This window comes from Schistocerca serialis, chromosome 2 (genome assembly GCF_023864345.2).
Source record: "Schistocerca serialis cubense isolate TAMUIC-IGC-003099 chromosome 2, iqSchSeri2.2, whole genome shotgun sequence".
Classification (NCBI taxonomy): domain Eukaryota; kingdom Metazoa; phylum Arthropoda; class Insecta; order Orthoptera; family Acrididae; genus Schistocerca; species Schistocerca serialis.
Window position 1 is genome coordinate 709,884,495 of NC_064639.1, and position 17,602 is coordinate 709,902,096.

Here is a 17,602-nt window from a genome sequence, read left to right on the forward strand (position 1 = left end):
AGAACTACTCGTGATACACTAAGAACAAGAGGGACGAACAATATTTTTCAATTATTTTGCAAAATGCCAGAAAAATGATAAGACACTTGCCTCACATGAGAGTACAGTTCCCTCTATTAGGATGGATGTGTTCAAGTGTATCGAGCCTTGAATTATGAAATTTTGAATCACATTTTGCTGGAAATAGATGAAAGATTTCGATAATCTGAAAAATTCTGTTTGTTTACCTTGCTGATATCACAAAATTTGTAAAATACCATTCCTGTTTTCCTTCCACGGCACTTGAAAATTTTCAAAGTTTCTTTGAACCTGTATACTTAAGGGCACAATGCTTAATGAACAAACTCTCTATTTTGATGCCAATGAGAAGCACATAAAGGTTTCTGTTACAAAATGTCAGAAATGCTTAATAAGGATAAAGATATTTTTGTGGTTACTTATAAAGTCTCCTCCCTTATTCTGTCCATATCTTCTACTACAACATCTGTGGAACTGTGGCGGCAGCACCGTCCAACGCACGAAGGGCTGAACTACGGCACTGCCGACACAAGTAGGGGCAGCTGTACCGTTATGCGGAATTTCGGCAACGGTGCGTCGCACACCGGACCGCACGGGAACAAAGCTGCCAGCAGTGCGAGCTAGTCGACGCGACGCGACACACGTCTCCCCAGTTCTTCCGCCGCGGACCACGTGCGTCGAGTCAACGTGACTCCGCCGTAAATGCGTACGCGCGGTCGTAAACGCAGTCGCCGTTAAATTGTCTTTCGCTTCTTCGCGGACGTTACGGCGCCTCCGGTCGCGCCAAGAGCAGAACATTCTGTGACGCGGCCTTTTGTCTCGCTCGGTCCACGCGGTCGCGCCACGGCTCGTCACTGGAGTGTACACCCTCCGGGATCGGTGACCGAGCCGTGCCGCCAGTGCAACGCGCCTAAGTAGACGGACATTAGCGAAGTATGTTATTTGTCATTTATTGTAACGGCAGGAAAAATAAATGTGTCCTGTCCAGAAACCGCTTTAGTCGTTTATTGCCACAAAGCCTCTCCCATGAGCATAGTGCGTGGGCGCGGCGATAAATGCCGGTTCACTGCACATAAGCGACTGTAAGCGGAGATACAACACGTTCCCGCTTCACTGGTGACCCCGACGTGATCTGAGGCTAAAAAAACACGTGGTGACAAACGTTCGTCGGTACGAGAGACGTGGAACCGCGAGTAGGCTTGCGCGCATACGCCCGCGCCGAACAGTGCTCCGTAGTATTTTTTTTTTTTAACTAACTTTTTTTGTATTGTTTTTGTGTGCGTATATTTTGATCGCGGACTGCTTAGTGTTATTTTTTTCTTTTCGTGTGTTTCCCTTGTGTTATTTTCACTGTGTGCTTTCCTCTTGTACGAGAATTCGACTCTGAACTAAGATGGCGACGCTAGAGGAGTTGCGAAAGACCGTCGAAGAACTGCTCGCACGCAACACGAGGCTAGAGAATGAGCTACAGGCACGGACTACACGCGCGGACGCCGCGCAGCCGCAGACAGCTCAGGACAATGTTGGCGCGCAAATCCCCGCCACACCGACGCCTCCTACGACCGCCGGAACGCCGACAAGCGCTGGACGGGCATTGATCAGGCTGCCTCCCTTTTGGCCGCGCGACCCCGTGATGTGGTTCAGCCAGGTTGAGGCGGTATTTATGAGCAACCACGTGACCTGCGACCTGGTGAAATTTGGGCACGTGGTGAGCCAGCTGGACCAGAACTATGCGGCCGAAGTGCGGGATATAATCACCGCCCCACCGACGCAGTCGAGCTACAAACGGCTCAAGGAAGAGCTGATCCGGCGGATTTCGTCGTCAGAGGAACAGCGTGTGCACCAACTGCTGCGGCAAGAGGAATGCGGCGATCGGAGGCCCTCGCAATTCCTGCGCCACTTGCGGAGCCTCGCGCAGTCCAATATGGTGCCAGATTCGCTGTTGCGCACTATCTGGGTGCGCAGCCTCCCAGCTCAGGTGCAGGCAGTGATAGCCGCACAGACGGAGATGCAGCTGGACGCCGTCGCTAACTTGGCCGACAGGGTGCACGATGCGCTGACAACGGCGCCTAGCACCGCGGCTGCGGCAGCTTACGACTCCGTCCCCCCACCTCCGTGGCGGCCAGCGCCTCCCGCACCCGCATCGGATGCCGACCTGCACCAGCTAGTGCAAAACTTGACGGCACAGGTGGCAGCTCTCTCGACGCAAGTCGACCGGTTGGCGCGCTCGCAGCAAGAGGGCAGCACGCGCCGCAGCGGCAGCAGACCGGGCGACAGGCGGCGTGGCTCGCGCAGCCGGCAACGCAGCAACAGCCGCTCCAACGGTACCCCGCCGACGTCACACCACGCACAAAGCGGCTACTGCTGGTACCACGCCCGCTTCGGCAACGAAGCAACCAGGTGCCGCGCTCCTTGCTCGCACCCAAACGCCAGCTGCGACCGGACCTAGGCGCACCCGGCTGCAATATGATATCGAAGCGTCTGTTTGTTGCGGAACGGGGGGCAGGCGTGAGGTACCTCGTCGACACGGGTTCGGACCTCTCGATCTTCCCCCGTTCTATGTTACGAGACCGCAGGCGGGCCGAGGCACTCTGCCTTACAGCGGCGAACAACTCCACGATTAAAACTTACGGCACACACAGCCGCAATATAGATCTGGGCCTACGGCGCACGTTCTCGTGGACTTTTACCGTGGCCGACGTCAATGAGCCGATCCTGGACGCAGACTTTCTCGGCCACTACGGGCTACTAGCCGACATCGCAAACGGCCAGCTCATCGACGCCACGACTAAGTTAAAGATAGCGGGACAGCGCCGGCAGGCTGCACACTACAGCGTTAAACCCGTGAAGTGCCCCGGACCGTACGCTGACATTCTTGAACAATTCCCCGACCTCACCCGCCCAGCCGGTGCACCGAGAGACATCAAACATTCGACGGTGCACCACATAATAACCACACCCGGACCCCCCACATCGTGTCGCCCACGTCGACTCGCGCCGGACAGACTCGCAGCAGCAAAGGCAGAGTTCGAGGCCATGCTGCGGCAAGGCATCGTGCGACCATCGAGCAGCCCATGGTCATCGGCGTTGCATTTAGTGCCCAAGAAAGACAATTCGTGGCGCCCGTGTGGGGACTATCGCGCCCTTAATTCGCGAACGGTGCCGGACCGATACCCAGTCCCACACCTTCAAGACTTCAGCTACGCCTTGGCGGGCTGCGCGGTGTTCAGCAAGATTGACTGCGCAAAGGCGTACACCCAAATTCCAGTGGCGCCCGAAGACATCGAAAAAACAGCCATCGTAACGCCCTTTGGGCTTTTCGAAAGCCTGTTTATGACTTTCGGTCTTCGGAATGCTGCCCAGACTTGGCAGCGGTTCCTGGACGGCGTCTTGCGAGGCTTGCCATTTTGCTTCGCCTACCTCGACGACATCTTGGTGTATTCCAAGTCGCCCGAACTCCACCGCCGCCACTTAACGACCGTCTTTCAGCGCCTGAGTGAAGCCGACATCGTCATTAACCCCGCTAAATGCGAGTTTGGCGTGACGGAAATTGAGTTCCTCGGCCATGTAATTACGCCCACCGGATCGACACCGCTACCGGAGAAAGTGAAGGCAATACAGAAATGCCGCGTCCGCAGACGCACAGAGAATTACGACGCTACCTCGGCATGTTGAACTTTTATCGTCGACACCTGCCCAACGCCGCAGCGGTGCAAGAGCCGCTGACTAAGGCGTTACAAGGTCCTATCTCTAAAGGGAAGACCCTCGTGAATTGGACAGACGCAATGGAGCAGAGCTTCACGGACTCAAAAAGGAATCTCGTGGAAGCGACGCTGCTCGCGCACCCGGTACATGACGCGGACTTAGCTGTAGTCGTGGACGCCAGCCAGGCCGCCATCGGCGCGGCGTTACAACAGCGCGTCGGCGGGAGTTGGCAGCCTCTCGGTTTCTTCTCCAAAAAGCTTTCCGATTCGCAACGTGCTTGGAGCGCTTATGACCGAGAGTTGCTTGCGGTGTACGCGGCGGTGAAATACTTCCGACCGTCCATAGAAGCCCGACAGTTCATCATTTTCACCGATCACAAACCCATTACCCACGCGTTCGAGAACAACCACACTAAGTGTTCACCGTGCCAACTCCAGCAATTAGAGTACGTGTCGCAATTCACGACTGACATTCGACACATTTCGGGGATAGACAATATCGTCGCCGATTGTTTGTCCCGAGCGTGTGCCGTTATTTCACCCCCTGTGAACTTTGAGGACGTGGCCCAAGTACAGGAGAGTGACGAAGAACTGCACCGCTTCCGTCACGACACTTCCAGCGGCCTGCAACTGGAGCTGGTGCCTGTCCCCGGCTCCGCACGGAAGATTTGGTGTGACACCTCAACCGGCACGCACCGACCGTTCCTCCCGGGGAAATTCCGGCGCAGTGCCTTCGACCGTGTCCACGGACTGTCACACCCCGGCACCAACACCACTGCGACGCTCGTGGCTGCGCGTTTCGTCTGGCCCGGGCTTCGGAAGGACTGCCGCGAATGGTCGCGCACTTGCACGTCATGTCAGCGCGCCAAAGTCGGGAGGCACACCCACGCACCCGTGGGCACCTTCCCGGACGCGACACGCCGATTTGCACACGTCCACGTGGACCTCGTCGGCCCGCTTCCTCTCTCACAAGGCAAGCGGTACCTCCTAACTATGGTGGACCGCTTCACTCGCTGGCCGGAAGCAACGCCCGTCGCGGACGTCACAGCCGAGACCGTCGCCACCGCATTCGTCGACACCTGGGTGGCACGCTTCGGATGTCCCAGTCACGTGACAACTGATCGCGGCCGCCAGTTTGACTGCGCGTTGTTCACGCACGTCGCCAGACTGTGTGGCACCCGGTTACACAGGACAACCAGCTACCATCCGGCGTCGAATGGCATGGTCGAACGGTTCCACAGGACTCTCAAAGCCGCTCTAACCTGCCACGACACCTCATGGCCAGAGGCGCTCCCACTGGTGCTGCTCGGCCTGCGAGTCACGCCGAAGGAGGAGATCGGCGCGTCACCTGCCGACCTCGTTTACGGGCAATCCCTGACAATCCCGGGCGATTTTGTCGAAGATGTAAGACTCCCACACGACGCCGTGGCACCCACTCTGGCGGAACGTCTGCGCAGTCACATGGCCGGCCTCCGAGCGCACGCACCGACGCGGCACGGCACCGGGAGGATATTCGTCCACGCCGACCTGCAGCGCTGCACGCACGTCATGTTGCGTACCGACGCAGTACGGCCACCTCTCCGACCGCCCTACAGCGGACCGCACCGCGTGATCGCCCGAGGAGACAAAACGCTGGTCCTCGAGTGCAACGGAAAGCCGTCGACAGTGTCAGTCGACCGCGTCAAACCAGCCTACTTCTTGCCCGCTCCATCAGCCACGCATTTCTTCGACCCGGCAGAAGATCTGATCACGGACGACACGCCCTCTGCCAGCGGTCAGACGGAACCCGCACCCGGAGCCGCCGGTGACGCACAGCCGCAGCCTGCTGTCATCGCGCCGCCATGTGCGCCTCCCTCCACCACGCCCAGGCAGCTGGTACGGCCGCCCGGACCGCGCCCACCACAGGCGCACCGGTCGCCCCCACCACAGCCGCCAGCGGACTACGTCACGCGCGCTGGCCGCCGCGTCCGATTCAAACGGCCGTGCTGCGTCGCCAGCGCGCCACGACACCCAAACCGGCAATCACGCGCCCGAGCCACCGAACGCCGTCAGAATTCGGCGCCCACGAGCCGCCGTCCGCTGTAGAGACCCGACCTCCAGCTGCAAGTGCCTTCGGCCGGTAACTCCAGTCGAGCGTTCGTCACAGCTCCTGGACCCGCGTTCGCGTCTTTTGCCTCCGCCGCGTCGGGTGTTGAGGCCGGATCGGCACCCGCGCCAGCTTACCTCATTCGCTTCTCCGCCGAGCTCCGGACATCGCGCACCACACCGCCCGGCTTGTCCGTAGTAGCTCCCGGACCCGCGTTCGAGTTCCGACGGTACCGCACTCGCGCAAGCGCCTTCGAGACGTCACCACTAATGACCTGCAACGCGCGCCTTCACGCGCATCGCTACGGACAGTCGCAGCCAGTGCCTGCTGCCGCTGTCACTAGCCGCCAGCGCGAGGACACGCCCACCGCACGCTCGCCGGTCCGGCACGCTGACGTCACGGGCCAGCGCCCTTCCGACGCCGACCGACCCCCGCCAAAGCTGCCGCACTGCCATCACGCAGTGCACGAACTTTAAACACACGCGAACGATCGCCGCGTTTTCGCAGCTACGGAGCTCCGCTCTCCAAGGGGGGATCTGTGTGGCGGCAGCACCGTCCAACGCACGAAGGGCTGAACTACGGCACTGCCGACACAAGTAGGGGCAGCTGTACCGTTATGCGGAATTTCGGCAACGGTGCGTCGCACACCGGACCGCACGGGAACAAAGCTGCCAGCAGTGCGAGCTAGTCGACGCGACGCGACACACGTCTCCCCAGTTCTTCCGCCGCGGACCACGTGCGTCGAGTCAACGTGACTCCGCCGTAAATGCGTACGCGCGGTCGTAAACGCAGTCGCCGTTAAATTGTCTTTCGCTTCTTCGCGGACGTTACGGCGCCTCCGGTCGCGCCAAGAGCAGAACATTCTGTGACGCGGCCTTTTGTCTCGCTCGGTCCACGCGGTCGCGCCACGGCTCGTCACTGGAGTGTACACCCTCCGGGATCGGTGACCGAGCCGTGCCGCCAGTGCAACGCGCCTAAGTAGACGGACATTAGCGAAGTATGTTATTTGTCATTTATTGTAACGGCAGGAAAAATAAATGTGTCCTGTCCAGAAACCGCTTTAGTCGTTTATTGCCACAAAGCCTCTCCCATGAGCATAGTGCGTGGGCGCGGCGATAAATGCCAGTTCACTGCACATAAGCGACTGTAAGCGGAGATACAACACGTTCCCGCTTCAGAACTAACCTTTTCCTTGTCTGAAGCATATAAAAATGTACCTGAGGAATCTGGTTTCAGAAGAGAGACTTTCTTCTTTAGTGAATATTTCAATTCAGAAAGAATTTCTAGTTCATTTAACAAGCAGACAGCCATTCTATGATAACATCATTGACAAGTTTGCAGCTTTAAAGGACCAAAGAATTGATTTTGTGATCAATAAATAGGTTAAGTTCAGTTATTAAGATAAGCCTGTATGAATATAGCTCTTCGCCTAACTTCCCAGTCACTAGTCACTACTAACATTCACAAGTGCTTTTTGACCTGTAAGATCATGGCATTTGTGTGTGTATGTTTGTGATGAACTGATGAACAGCACCAATTTACACTGTTCAGGTGAAGCTTAGATAATTTATTTTGATAATACAGGACTTTGACATTTTTTTTTTTTTTTTTTACATGACATATTTACTCAATTCTGGTGAAGTTTGAGTGATTTTTTTTTTTTGGAAATGCTGTAGTGTTGGCAATATCTTTTGAACATGGCACCAATTTACAGAACTCCAGGTGAAGCTTACATATTTTTTCCTTGAAATACTGCAAGCTACACCCTTCATATAACTTATTTGATAAATACGAGGATGGTTTGAAAAGTTCTTGGAATGGAATAGAAAAGAAACACTTACATCACTGAAACATTTTACATTTTTCAACGTAGTCTCCTTGTAGATTTATGTACTTGGTCTTGATCCTGAGTTTCCTCCAGGCCTGCAAAATAGTGTCAACTCTGGCTATCAGTTCTTCATTTGAAGTGAATCTTCATCCACCAAGAAAAATTTTCAGTTTTGGGAAGAGATGGAAGTCTGACGGAGCCATATCTGGTGAATAAGGCAGGTATGGCAACATTTCATACCTTAGTTCATGTAATTTTGCCATGGCAATGGCAAATACGTACGTGTGCGCATTGTCTTGATGGAAGATGACTTTCTTCCTTGCTAAATTGGCCTTTTTTCATGTATTGTTTGCTGCAATTTGTCCAGGAGGTTAGCATAGTATTCTCCAGTAATTGTTTGCACAGTGGAGAGATAATCTACAAACAGAATCCCCTTCACATCTCAGATCACTGATGCCATGACCTTTCCCGCTGAAGGAATTGTCTTTGCTTTCTTTGGTGGTGGAGAATCAGCATGTTTCCACTGCTTTGACTGTTGTTTTGTCTTTGGGGTATAGTAGTGCATCCAAATTTCATCTATGGTCACAAACTGGCACAAAAAATCTTGTTTGTTTCTCCTAAAATGGGCCAAACATTGTTCTGATATGTCAATTCCCATGCGTTTTTGATCCAGTGTCAAGAGTCGCGGGACCCATCTTGCAGATAATTTTTTCATTTTTGATTCTTCAGTTAAAATGTGATATATCCTTTCAGATGACACCTGGCAAGCATGCGCAATTTCACACACTTTCAATTGGTGATCATCCATGACCATTTTGTGCATTTTTGCAATGATTTTTGGAGTAGTGACACATCTTGGCTGACCACTGCAGCCATCCGGAGTGGCCGAGCAGTTCTAGGCTCAGATTCGAATCCTGCCTCGGGCATGGATGTGTGTGATGTCCTTAGATTAGTTAGGTTTAACTAGTTCTAAGTTCTAGGGCACTGATGACTGGAGCAGTTAAGTCCCATAGTGCTCAGAGCCATTTGAAGCATTTTTGACCACTGCATGGATCGTCATCTAAGCTCCTCCCAACCAAATTTAAATTCATTTGTCCACTTGACAACAGTTAAGTATGAAGGAGCAGAGCTCCGAGCGTATTCTGGAAATTGGCATGAATGTCCTTTGCTTTCATACCTTTCTTTATGAAGTTCTTAATCACTGCTCGAATAACGATTTTTTCCATCTTCCCAATTCACTACGCGGGAAGAACAACACAGCCACAGCTCTCTTCCAAGAACACTGATATGGCACATGTTTACAGGCAACAGTCCAATGAATATCATGTGAACAACTCATTGCGCTAGCACTGACCTCTTGTGGTGTTTCTGAGAACTTTTCAAACCACCCCATATTTTAGAAAATAACACATATCACAGATTATTCAAATACTTTTGAACATGTCCAAGATGGTGACTCTATGGCTACATTGTAATTGGATGTTTTGTTGTAATTATTTGTAAATCATGGGGATGTGATTGGCTGTTTTGTTTTAACAGATGCGACTGTTCCAGGTAATGAGATATGGCATCTTGGATTGTGAAACACATCACAGAGAATGTGGGTGTTGCATGTCATGTGATGATGCTGATGATGATGATGTCATAGATAAGGGGGCATGGGCTTGTGACATCATGCTTGGAGGGCATGTGATGACCTTCAGCAGACATTTTAAAGGCCAAAGCCAACTAGAACCCCTACAGTCACTGTTCCAGCTGACTCATTTGAATTTTGCAGAGAATTTTGGTATTAAATGCCCCAAAAATGTAAAAGTGCATCAAACTAGGACAAGTGACCTCAAGAAGAAAATAGGAAAGTAATTGTAGCATGTAAAGTTACTCAAGTTTGAAAATAAAAATGACCATTTGAAAAATGAGATTGTACTGACTAGAACAAAAGTTGTTGTTCTAGCTCACATCATAAAATTCACTCAGCTATGCCAAACATTGAGGAAGTAGTGCAAAGGCAGAGTATGAATGAATTCATAAGGTCCAATCAAAGCAATGACAACAAATTGATGATAGAAATACAAAATTGTTTGATCTAAAACAAACACAAATAGTTTTAAGACTCTAAACATGTTCTTATAGCAATGAAATAGGGCAGAGAAGACTTTTTTTGAGTGAGTAACTGAGCAGTGTTGCCAAGTATAAGGCACCAAGGAAAAGAAGATGTATAACAATTTTCAGTGGAACCCATTGCCTCATGAGGGCTTAGGGTTTAGTCAGCAATGTTTTTTATCTTTTTTATTACATTAACCATTTTAGTTGTATAGATTTACTTCTTCATTGAAGATTTGAAACATGTCTTACCTGTCATTTCAGGTTTGCATTTGGTAGGTCTTGATTGAATGTTAGTTGTATTGCTGAAATTTTAATTTTATGAAAATTCTCAAATAATGTATTCTACACAGTATTGACTAAATTTGGCTGATTTCCGCAGTTATTAGCACTTATAGCAACACAGTGATCAGCTTCAGATTTCACATAGAATGTTAATCACAGGCAGTAACTGAGCACAATAACTTCATGTTTACTGACCGAATTAAACAGATGTCCATTTTGTTGAGTCAAAAATACAGCCAGACTAGAAGCTACTCACAGACTGAATTTTACCAAAGAGGTTCTCAAAGATAAATGACTACATGTTGATTAATAAATAAATGCCGTGGAGATGCTAGCACAGGGAATGCTGTAATTGGGTTTTGATGCATTTTATTGTGTGATGTGAACTGAATTTTCATACAAGTGTTTCTCATGTGCTTTTGAGACACAGGCTGAAGGTTTTAGTGTGTAGGTGGTATATAAAGACTGGCGTAATGATATTTTGTGATTTCTGTAAATATGTATTAATTTATAAATTTACTATGACAGATACTCTATAGATTTCAACAAGAAGTTGTTTCAACTAAAATATGGTTAGTTGAGAATGTAAGAAAGGTCGCAGAACTATTTTATGATGCTCCACTTTGAATTACTGAATTACAAGTAAAGTTTCCATATTATAAATGATATTAATTTATATTAATTCTTAATTACTGATTTTATTGAATAATGAGTGGTATCATTCGGTCCAAAAAAATTAGTGCGGTAGTCAAATGAAATCCTGGAATATAACAGGCATACTGACTCAGTTTGCAAAAGTAAAGTTGAGTGTGAGCAATCTTTAGTTACAGATAGCTTCTAAACTAATTAGTTTTCACAAACTGAAACAGGTTACCAGAAAGAATGAAATGGGATCTTTATAATGAGTGGTGCCTGTACTCTAAAATCTACTAATTAGCTCATACCACTTTCACCATTACATGCTGTAGTACTAATTTACTCTTCATTAATATGATTTCCAGCAAAACTAGATACGTCATTGCAATCAGCTGAGTGAAAACTACTACCTGAATAATAAATTCATGAGAAGTATTGAATGTACAGTATTTTGGCAATTTCAAGAATGTGTAACATACACCCAGTATGACTACTCTAACACAGTTGAAATTTAAAGGGGAAAAATTTTGTTAGTTGACAGGAGTAGATTAGTAGCAGTTGGAATAGTTACAGCTTGCTTTGTTTCAGCTTGTTCTATTTCATTGTTGTGGTCCATCCAGTATCTTTTTATTTGTTGCTAACGTGATGTCCTCAATTTTTTACAAATATCTATAGTCTTTCTGTGTGTCATTCCTGCTGAAAATTTTTGAGTATTAAGAAGGGTGTTAATTTTAGCTCTTCTCTGCATCTGCTTTGAGATATTGTTGGTTTCTTGGAGTAATTCTCCTCTCATGTTCTTTCCCAGCTTTTTTGTCAGTAGTAGTTGTTGTTGTAACATACTATTTTCTAACAGTCATAAGATGTAAAGGAAATATGAGCTGTTTTTCTACTTCATTGAACTGATGATTGGGTTAGCCTTGTGAAAAAAAAAAAAAAAAAAAAAAAAAAATTATTGGATGATATTAAGAAAAATTCCACTGACAGCTGGTAAAATTCTTGTTTTATTGATGCACAACCAGTTTCAGGGCCTAAAGCCATACCATCAGGTGCAACCTACATGGTAAAGAGTAATTTACAGTGCCTCAGATTTGAGAATATTACAATCAATAAAGATTACATTTAAAAAAATACTCATAATGTCAAAGGGTCAAAAATGGGTGTATCCATCACTCCTAGTCAAAATATATTATTCAGTGCATATTGTCTGCTTTATATTGGTGAAGAAAGGCTGACGAAGATGTGATCCATTAGTTTTGTAAAAATTGCTGGTGGATGCATCACGTGGTTTAGACCGATGTTTTAAAATTTGTCTGTGTTTAAAAGTAAAAATGTTTTTCTGAGAGGATGCAAACTTTTTTTTTTAAAAAAAAAGCTGAATTGGCAATAAAGAATCACTACTCACATGATTAGTTGGGCCACAATGCAAATTTCTGTTTGGAATCGTATAAGGTGGCAATTTCTTACCAGAGTGACAGCAAGGTAAGCCAGTGTTGGGAAGGGTAGAAGTGACCCACACATGCAACTAAGATGGATTAAGAGGCTTGCAGAATGGAGACTATCTTGTGGAAGGCGTGACATCATGTACACATGACTAGAACCATTGGGTCGTTCTCTTTACAAGCTAGAATAGTACTGAATTTTATTACATACTAATACTTAATGGCATAAATGATCAAAGTTAGCCAGAATTCTATGGTGCTTTAATTGTAACTGATTATTCGATGTGAACTGTGCATTTTCTTTTTTGTATCTAAAAATTTGTACTTACTGTAATATACTAAAAATTTGGATTTTTTTCTTTTTTATGAAGTATTTTTCAGATTTTCTGAAGTTCTTGTGATGCTGTGCCCCACTTCACATTACTTTTATTGGAACAGAGTTCTTGCATTGAGAGAGTTACAGTTTCATCAGTTTTATAGTGCTGGATCTTAATATCTATTAACAAGCATTCCTTATTATACATTTGCTGTATTAAAAATTTGACTTTCTTCTTTTTTGGTTGTTTTTTCATGTTGTTTACTCACTTATATTTTTGCATGATGTTTGTGCTCCATTATTCAAGTCTCAGCAGTATATTGATTTTCTGATCATTTACAGAGGTCTCAACACCTCTCAGGTGTTGAGCAAAAGTTGCTTATCATTGTGACATCTTCCTTCTGATGCTTAATAAATATGTATTTTGTTGTATTAAATTGTTTCATTTGTGAGCTAGCTGAGGAAGTTTCTCAGAAAATGTATACAATATTTAGACTGGGACATTGGTTGTGATTATTAATCCTACGGATGGCCTAGTCCTACCATGTATCATGTATGGCTTGTGTAATACCATCTACTATAACCCCAATTTGTACCAGTGCAACAAGACCAAAATCAGCCATCATCATTGATATACTCAGCCACACAGTACTCTGCTTTACAGACCTCTAAGGTGAGGCTAGTTGTAAGGCTAGAACAGCTCAACAAAATTCATGTTGGTGTTAAAAGTTAGGGTGCGTATGTTCTCCATTTCATCATTTATGCTAAGGTCCAGGCTCTTTCAAGTCTGTTTTCCACTCCATCAACTATTACTACCTGATGAAATCCATACACATCATTTGATTGAGCTCTCGACTTGGTTTAAATATGCTGGTGACCTGATAATTTGGGCCTTGCATTTCCAGCAACTGAGGGTTGGCTGAGGTATGGTAACCTACATGTTGTCAAGGGTGTGAGGCTTTTGTAAGTAGTTAGTTTTGCTTTATAAGACTGAAGAAAGAAATTTCATTGCATGGCATAACCTGTGTGACGTGGTTGTCATCTCACAGATTTTACAAGCTTATTTTATAATAGGGCACTTGCAATGTATCTTTGAATGTTATCATGTATATCAGAAAAAGTGAGAGAGTGTGGGTTTTCCTAAACTGTAATCCAAATCTGAGCAAATTGATGTTTGCCATGTCAAATACATATCTCACAAGCAGTATGTCTGCAGTTTCAAGAAGGAATTAAGTTGATTAATTTTAAGTAACTTCTGAAGTTGGTTTCTTTAGATACATGTGCTTACAGTTATTAGTTGTTGAAACAATACCATATTAATCATAAAAAATATGATTGTCTCTCATCAACCACAAATTAATATACTGTTTAGCATTCAGTTCAAAATCTGCCTCTGATCCTGGTGGTACAATACACATAGAACAAAGATGATTTTGTGTCTTCAGTCAGATTTCAGCAAGATTTTGTGTCTTTAGTCAGATTTCAGTTATAATGTTTCAGAAGCTGTGGTTCATTCAGATCAATCATGTTTACAATTCAAGATATTCATTTCATTCTTGCAGTTCTGACTTTGAAATAGGAATATGTTATGCTGAATCAATAATTTTGTCCATGTTATCACAATAATGTTGGCCGTATTTTGTTGTTTTATTGTCAGCAAAATCGATTTTCGGTCACTTAGTGACCGTCCTCAGTGCTGTAATATACAATTAAAATTGGTAGGCACTGGTATCAAGCTATAACCACAAGCTTAGAGTGATCACATAAACTCATGAATGGACATTTGTCCTATCAATTATAACTTGAATTACATCCAAGACTTTCCATTGCAACTACTGAATAACTGTTAATGAGAAACATAAGTTACCCAAAGATGACAATAACCTTTCCATTCACACTAATCTCCTTCATTTATTTTGCCACATGGTTTCTCTCTCCCCTCACCAGTAAGTATGGACAACCACTGATAAATAATCTGTGTGACTAATTCTGTGGAGATATGCATTCGTTTGTCCATGCCTATATAAGTTTTCTTAACCTGGAGAAGTAGTGGTAGCTTTAACCCTATGAGGATGTGGTAGGGTCAATTCAACACTGCTCATTTTGTTTTGTTGGTAGTCCTTTGTTGCGCAGTTGCACATTGTTGAAGTTCTCAGTAGCGCTAGTTATTGAACTCTCCTCCCTAATGTGTGCACATTCTCAGTCAGCTGCTGTCCATGAAAGGAGATAAACGAGTGCAAACTGTAAGAGGGTATTTTTGACCCTTCGGCAACTGCAGTGTAGTATTCCTGTGCCATTTTTCAATTTATCTTTTTTCATGAATGTTTCGTGTTTTTTGGTGTTTTTATTCAAAATGAAAAATGAAGAAAGGAAGTCTGAGCATATACGTTTTTGGCAGGTGAAATTACCAGACAGTGAAAACAACTTTATGACAGATGGCTGTGAAAAATGGAGATTGTGTAAGTGAGCACAGTGGCAGTAGTGGTACTGAGCAAGATTCATGCGAAGGCAGTGACACAGAAGATAATATACCACTAAACAAGCTACAAAATATTGCCTACAATGCTGTTCATTTTATTTTGGTAAAGATGGAGCCAAGTGGTGCAAAAGTCCACCTCAACAACAAGTTCAGACCAGTTATCAAAATATCATCAGGCACCTGGCGTAAGTTTAATGGCAAGATTAGCAAGACAGAGCTTGAATGCTGGAGTCTGTTTTGCAATGAAAGTATGCTTAGTATTATCTTGAAATACACAGACTTGCAAATTGCAGAAAGGAAAGCAGCTTGTGAAGTAGTTGCAAACCACTGTTTTTTGAAGTAAATGATCATTAGTGAGCTGAAGGCTTATATAGGCTGACAATGACATGACAGCATTTTAATTTTATTCACAGGTGTCCTCATTTTGATGATAAATTCACACATAAAGAAAGAAAACAGCTGGACAACTTAGCACCAGTATGTCAGATATTTGAAATATTTGTTGAAAACTGAAAGAAAGCAGATGTGCTAGGAGAATATACAACCATAGATGAAATCCTGCTTGCATTCAGAGACAGATGCAAATTTACAGAATAGATTCCATCAAAATTAGCTAAATATGACATAAATATATTTGCCTTGATTGGTGCAAAGCATTTATATATCTTCAAACCTTGAAATATATGCTGTGAAGTACCCAGATGGACTGTTTTCATTAAGTAATAAATCATTTGATGTGGTCAATTGGCTGGTGCAACCCATTTCAAAAACAAGCCGTAATGTGACTTTTGATAATTGGTTTATGAGCTATGAACTGGTGTCACCTCTGCTGATAGAACACAAGCTAACTTCTGTGGCAACAATGTGTAGGAAGAAGAGGCAAATCCATTCTGAATTTTGCAAAACTCGTGGTAGAGAAGTCTACTCATCTAAGTTTGGTTTCTACTTGTTTCTCATATACCAAAGAAAAACAAAGTTGTTTTGTTCAAGCCTAATCGTCACCACAAAACTGAAATTGATGAATTGATAGGAGATAACAAGAAAACAGAGATAAATATGTTTTATAATTCTACAAAATGTGGAGCTGACCTTGCAGATGAGCTGTCAGTGACTGATGATGCAAGCTGCAACTCCAAAAATTGGCCTCAGACTGTATTCTACACAATACTGAATATGGTCAGCAGAAATGCTGCTATTGTTCAACGATCAAACAACAACAAAAGCCAAAAGCGTTGTAATTTCATAAAAACACTAGACTTTATGTAAAAGTCTACAAAATAATAATTTTAACAGCTCTTAACATTACATATTTTATGTAAAAATTAAGTAATGAAGCATTTGTATGCTTAATGGTGTTTATTTCTATGTAATTCTTTATTTAATAAATGATTCATAAATTTAATTCCCATCTTTTGTTAAAAAGTGCCAATAAATACTTAAAAATTACAAATGAAAGACCCTCCACATCCTTCCAGCAGTATTAAACATTTAAGGTGTCACACGACAAGTAACTGAAGATGAGCAGTTGCCAGCAGCCATTTTTGTTTAATTTTGCATGTGGAATTTCTGTTGTGTAAAAATGCTATAACCGTGTATGTAATACTTGGATACACACTGCAGTACCAGGCCACTGGCATGTTACACTTCGAATATTCTGCCAAAGGCATCTGCATGGACCAGCCTCCAGAGGCATCTACGGAGGGCCACAGGACTTGTGCACACAGCATGGCATCCACCACGCTGTCCACCAGAGCTCTCCTCTTTATAAGCACAGTGCAGAAAGCAATCATTCTCATATTTTGTCCTTACTTATTGTCGGCAACTGCTTGTATCAGAACCTGGATTGTTTCTGTGTTTGTGCCTGTCTTTTCAAATGATGTTCCCTTGAATATGGAAGAAAAATAAACCTTGGTTTATTGTGGCTATACTACTGTTTGTGCCTTACATTATGGGAAAAAAGAGACAGTTAGAAGTGTGCACTGACCTGATAAATGATGTGCATTTGGTTGGAAATTAAGTTACTTTACAGTTTTGTGAACTCCTCTTCAGGTACAACTTTGAACGGTTGAGCAACAATCTTGGATGTGTAAAGAAGTTGAACAACTGGGATGAACCATTAAAGGAAGCATATTTTCCTAAGCTTGACAACGTGTTGGCAAGTAGGGTGTGGCCTGCACGGGAAAAATTTACTAAGTTACATGTGAGGAACCCTTTTGAATGTTACAGTATTACTACTCTAACAAAACCTGGATGGTAATCTGCAACAGAGTGATGTGTTTCCAGGATATCAACCGTGAAGCTGATCGTCTTTCATTTGACATTGATGATATGAAACGCTGGAGAAGTAGAATATTTGATGCCATTCACCGTGGAGCAGCGATAAACGTGAGTCAAAGTTTATGCTAGTCTGATTGCTCCACCATCTTCTCATATACTTCTGTTATGTATGCTGTGATGTAACATTTATTAAATCTTAAAAATATGTTAAATATCACTGATCAAAATGTAAAGAAAACTTTTTACAGATTAAGCTATACGTAACTAAAACCCCATTCCTAAAAATGATCTCTATTGTATCTATATGATGTATTTCAGTGTTTCAGTACCTTATTTTCAGTAAAACTCATTTCTGTAATGTTAATCTTATTTTTTTGTTTGCCTTTATGAAATGAATTTAGCATTCTGACTTTTAGACTGTAATGTCAACCACA

The 17,602-nt window shown here is 44.8% G+C and overlaps 1 protein-coding gene across 1 annotated transcript in view; it reads left to right on the forward strand.

The window, feature by feature from the left end:
- LOC126457888 (phenoloxidase 2-like) overlaps positions 1 to 17,602 on the forward strand; it is a 183,558-nt gene that overhangs the window by 94,244 nt on the left and 71,712 nt on the right. Inside the window, exons 7-8 of the mRNA XM_050094560.1 lie at positions 16,941 to 17,091; positions 17,175 to 17,276. Coding sequence (XP_049950517.1) covers positions 16,941 to 17,091; positions 17,175 to 17,276 — 253 coding nt within the window. The remainder of the gene's footprint in view (positions 1 to 16,940; positions 17,092 to 17,174; positions 17,277 to 17,602) is intronic.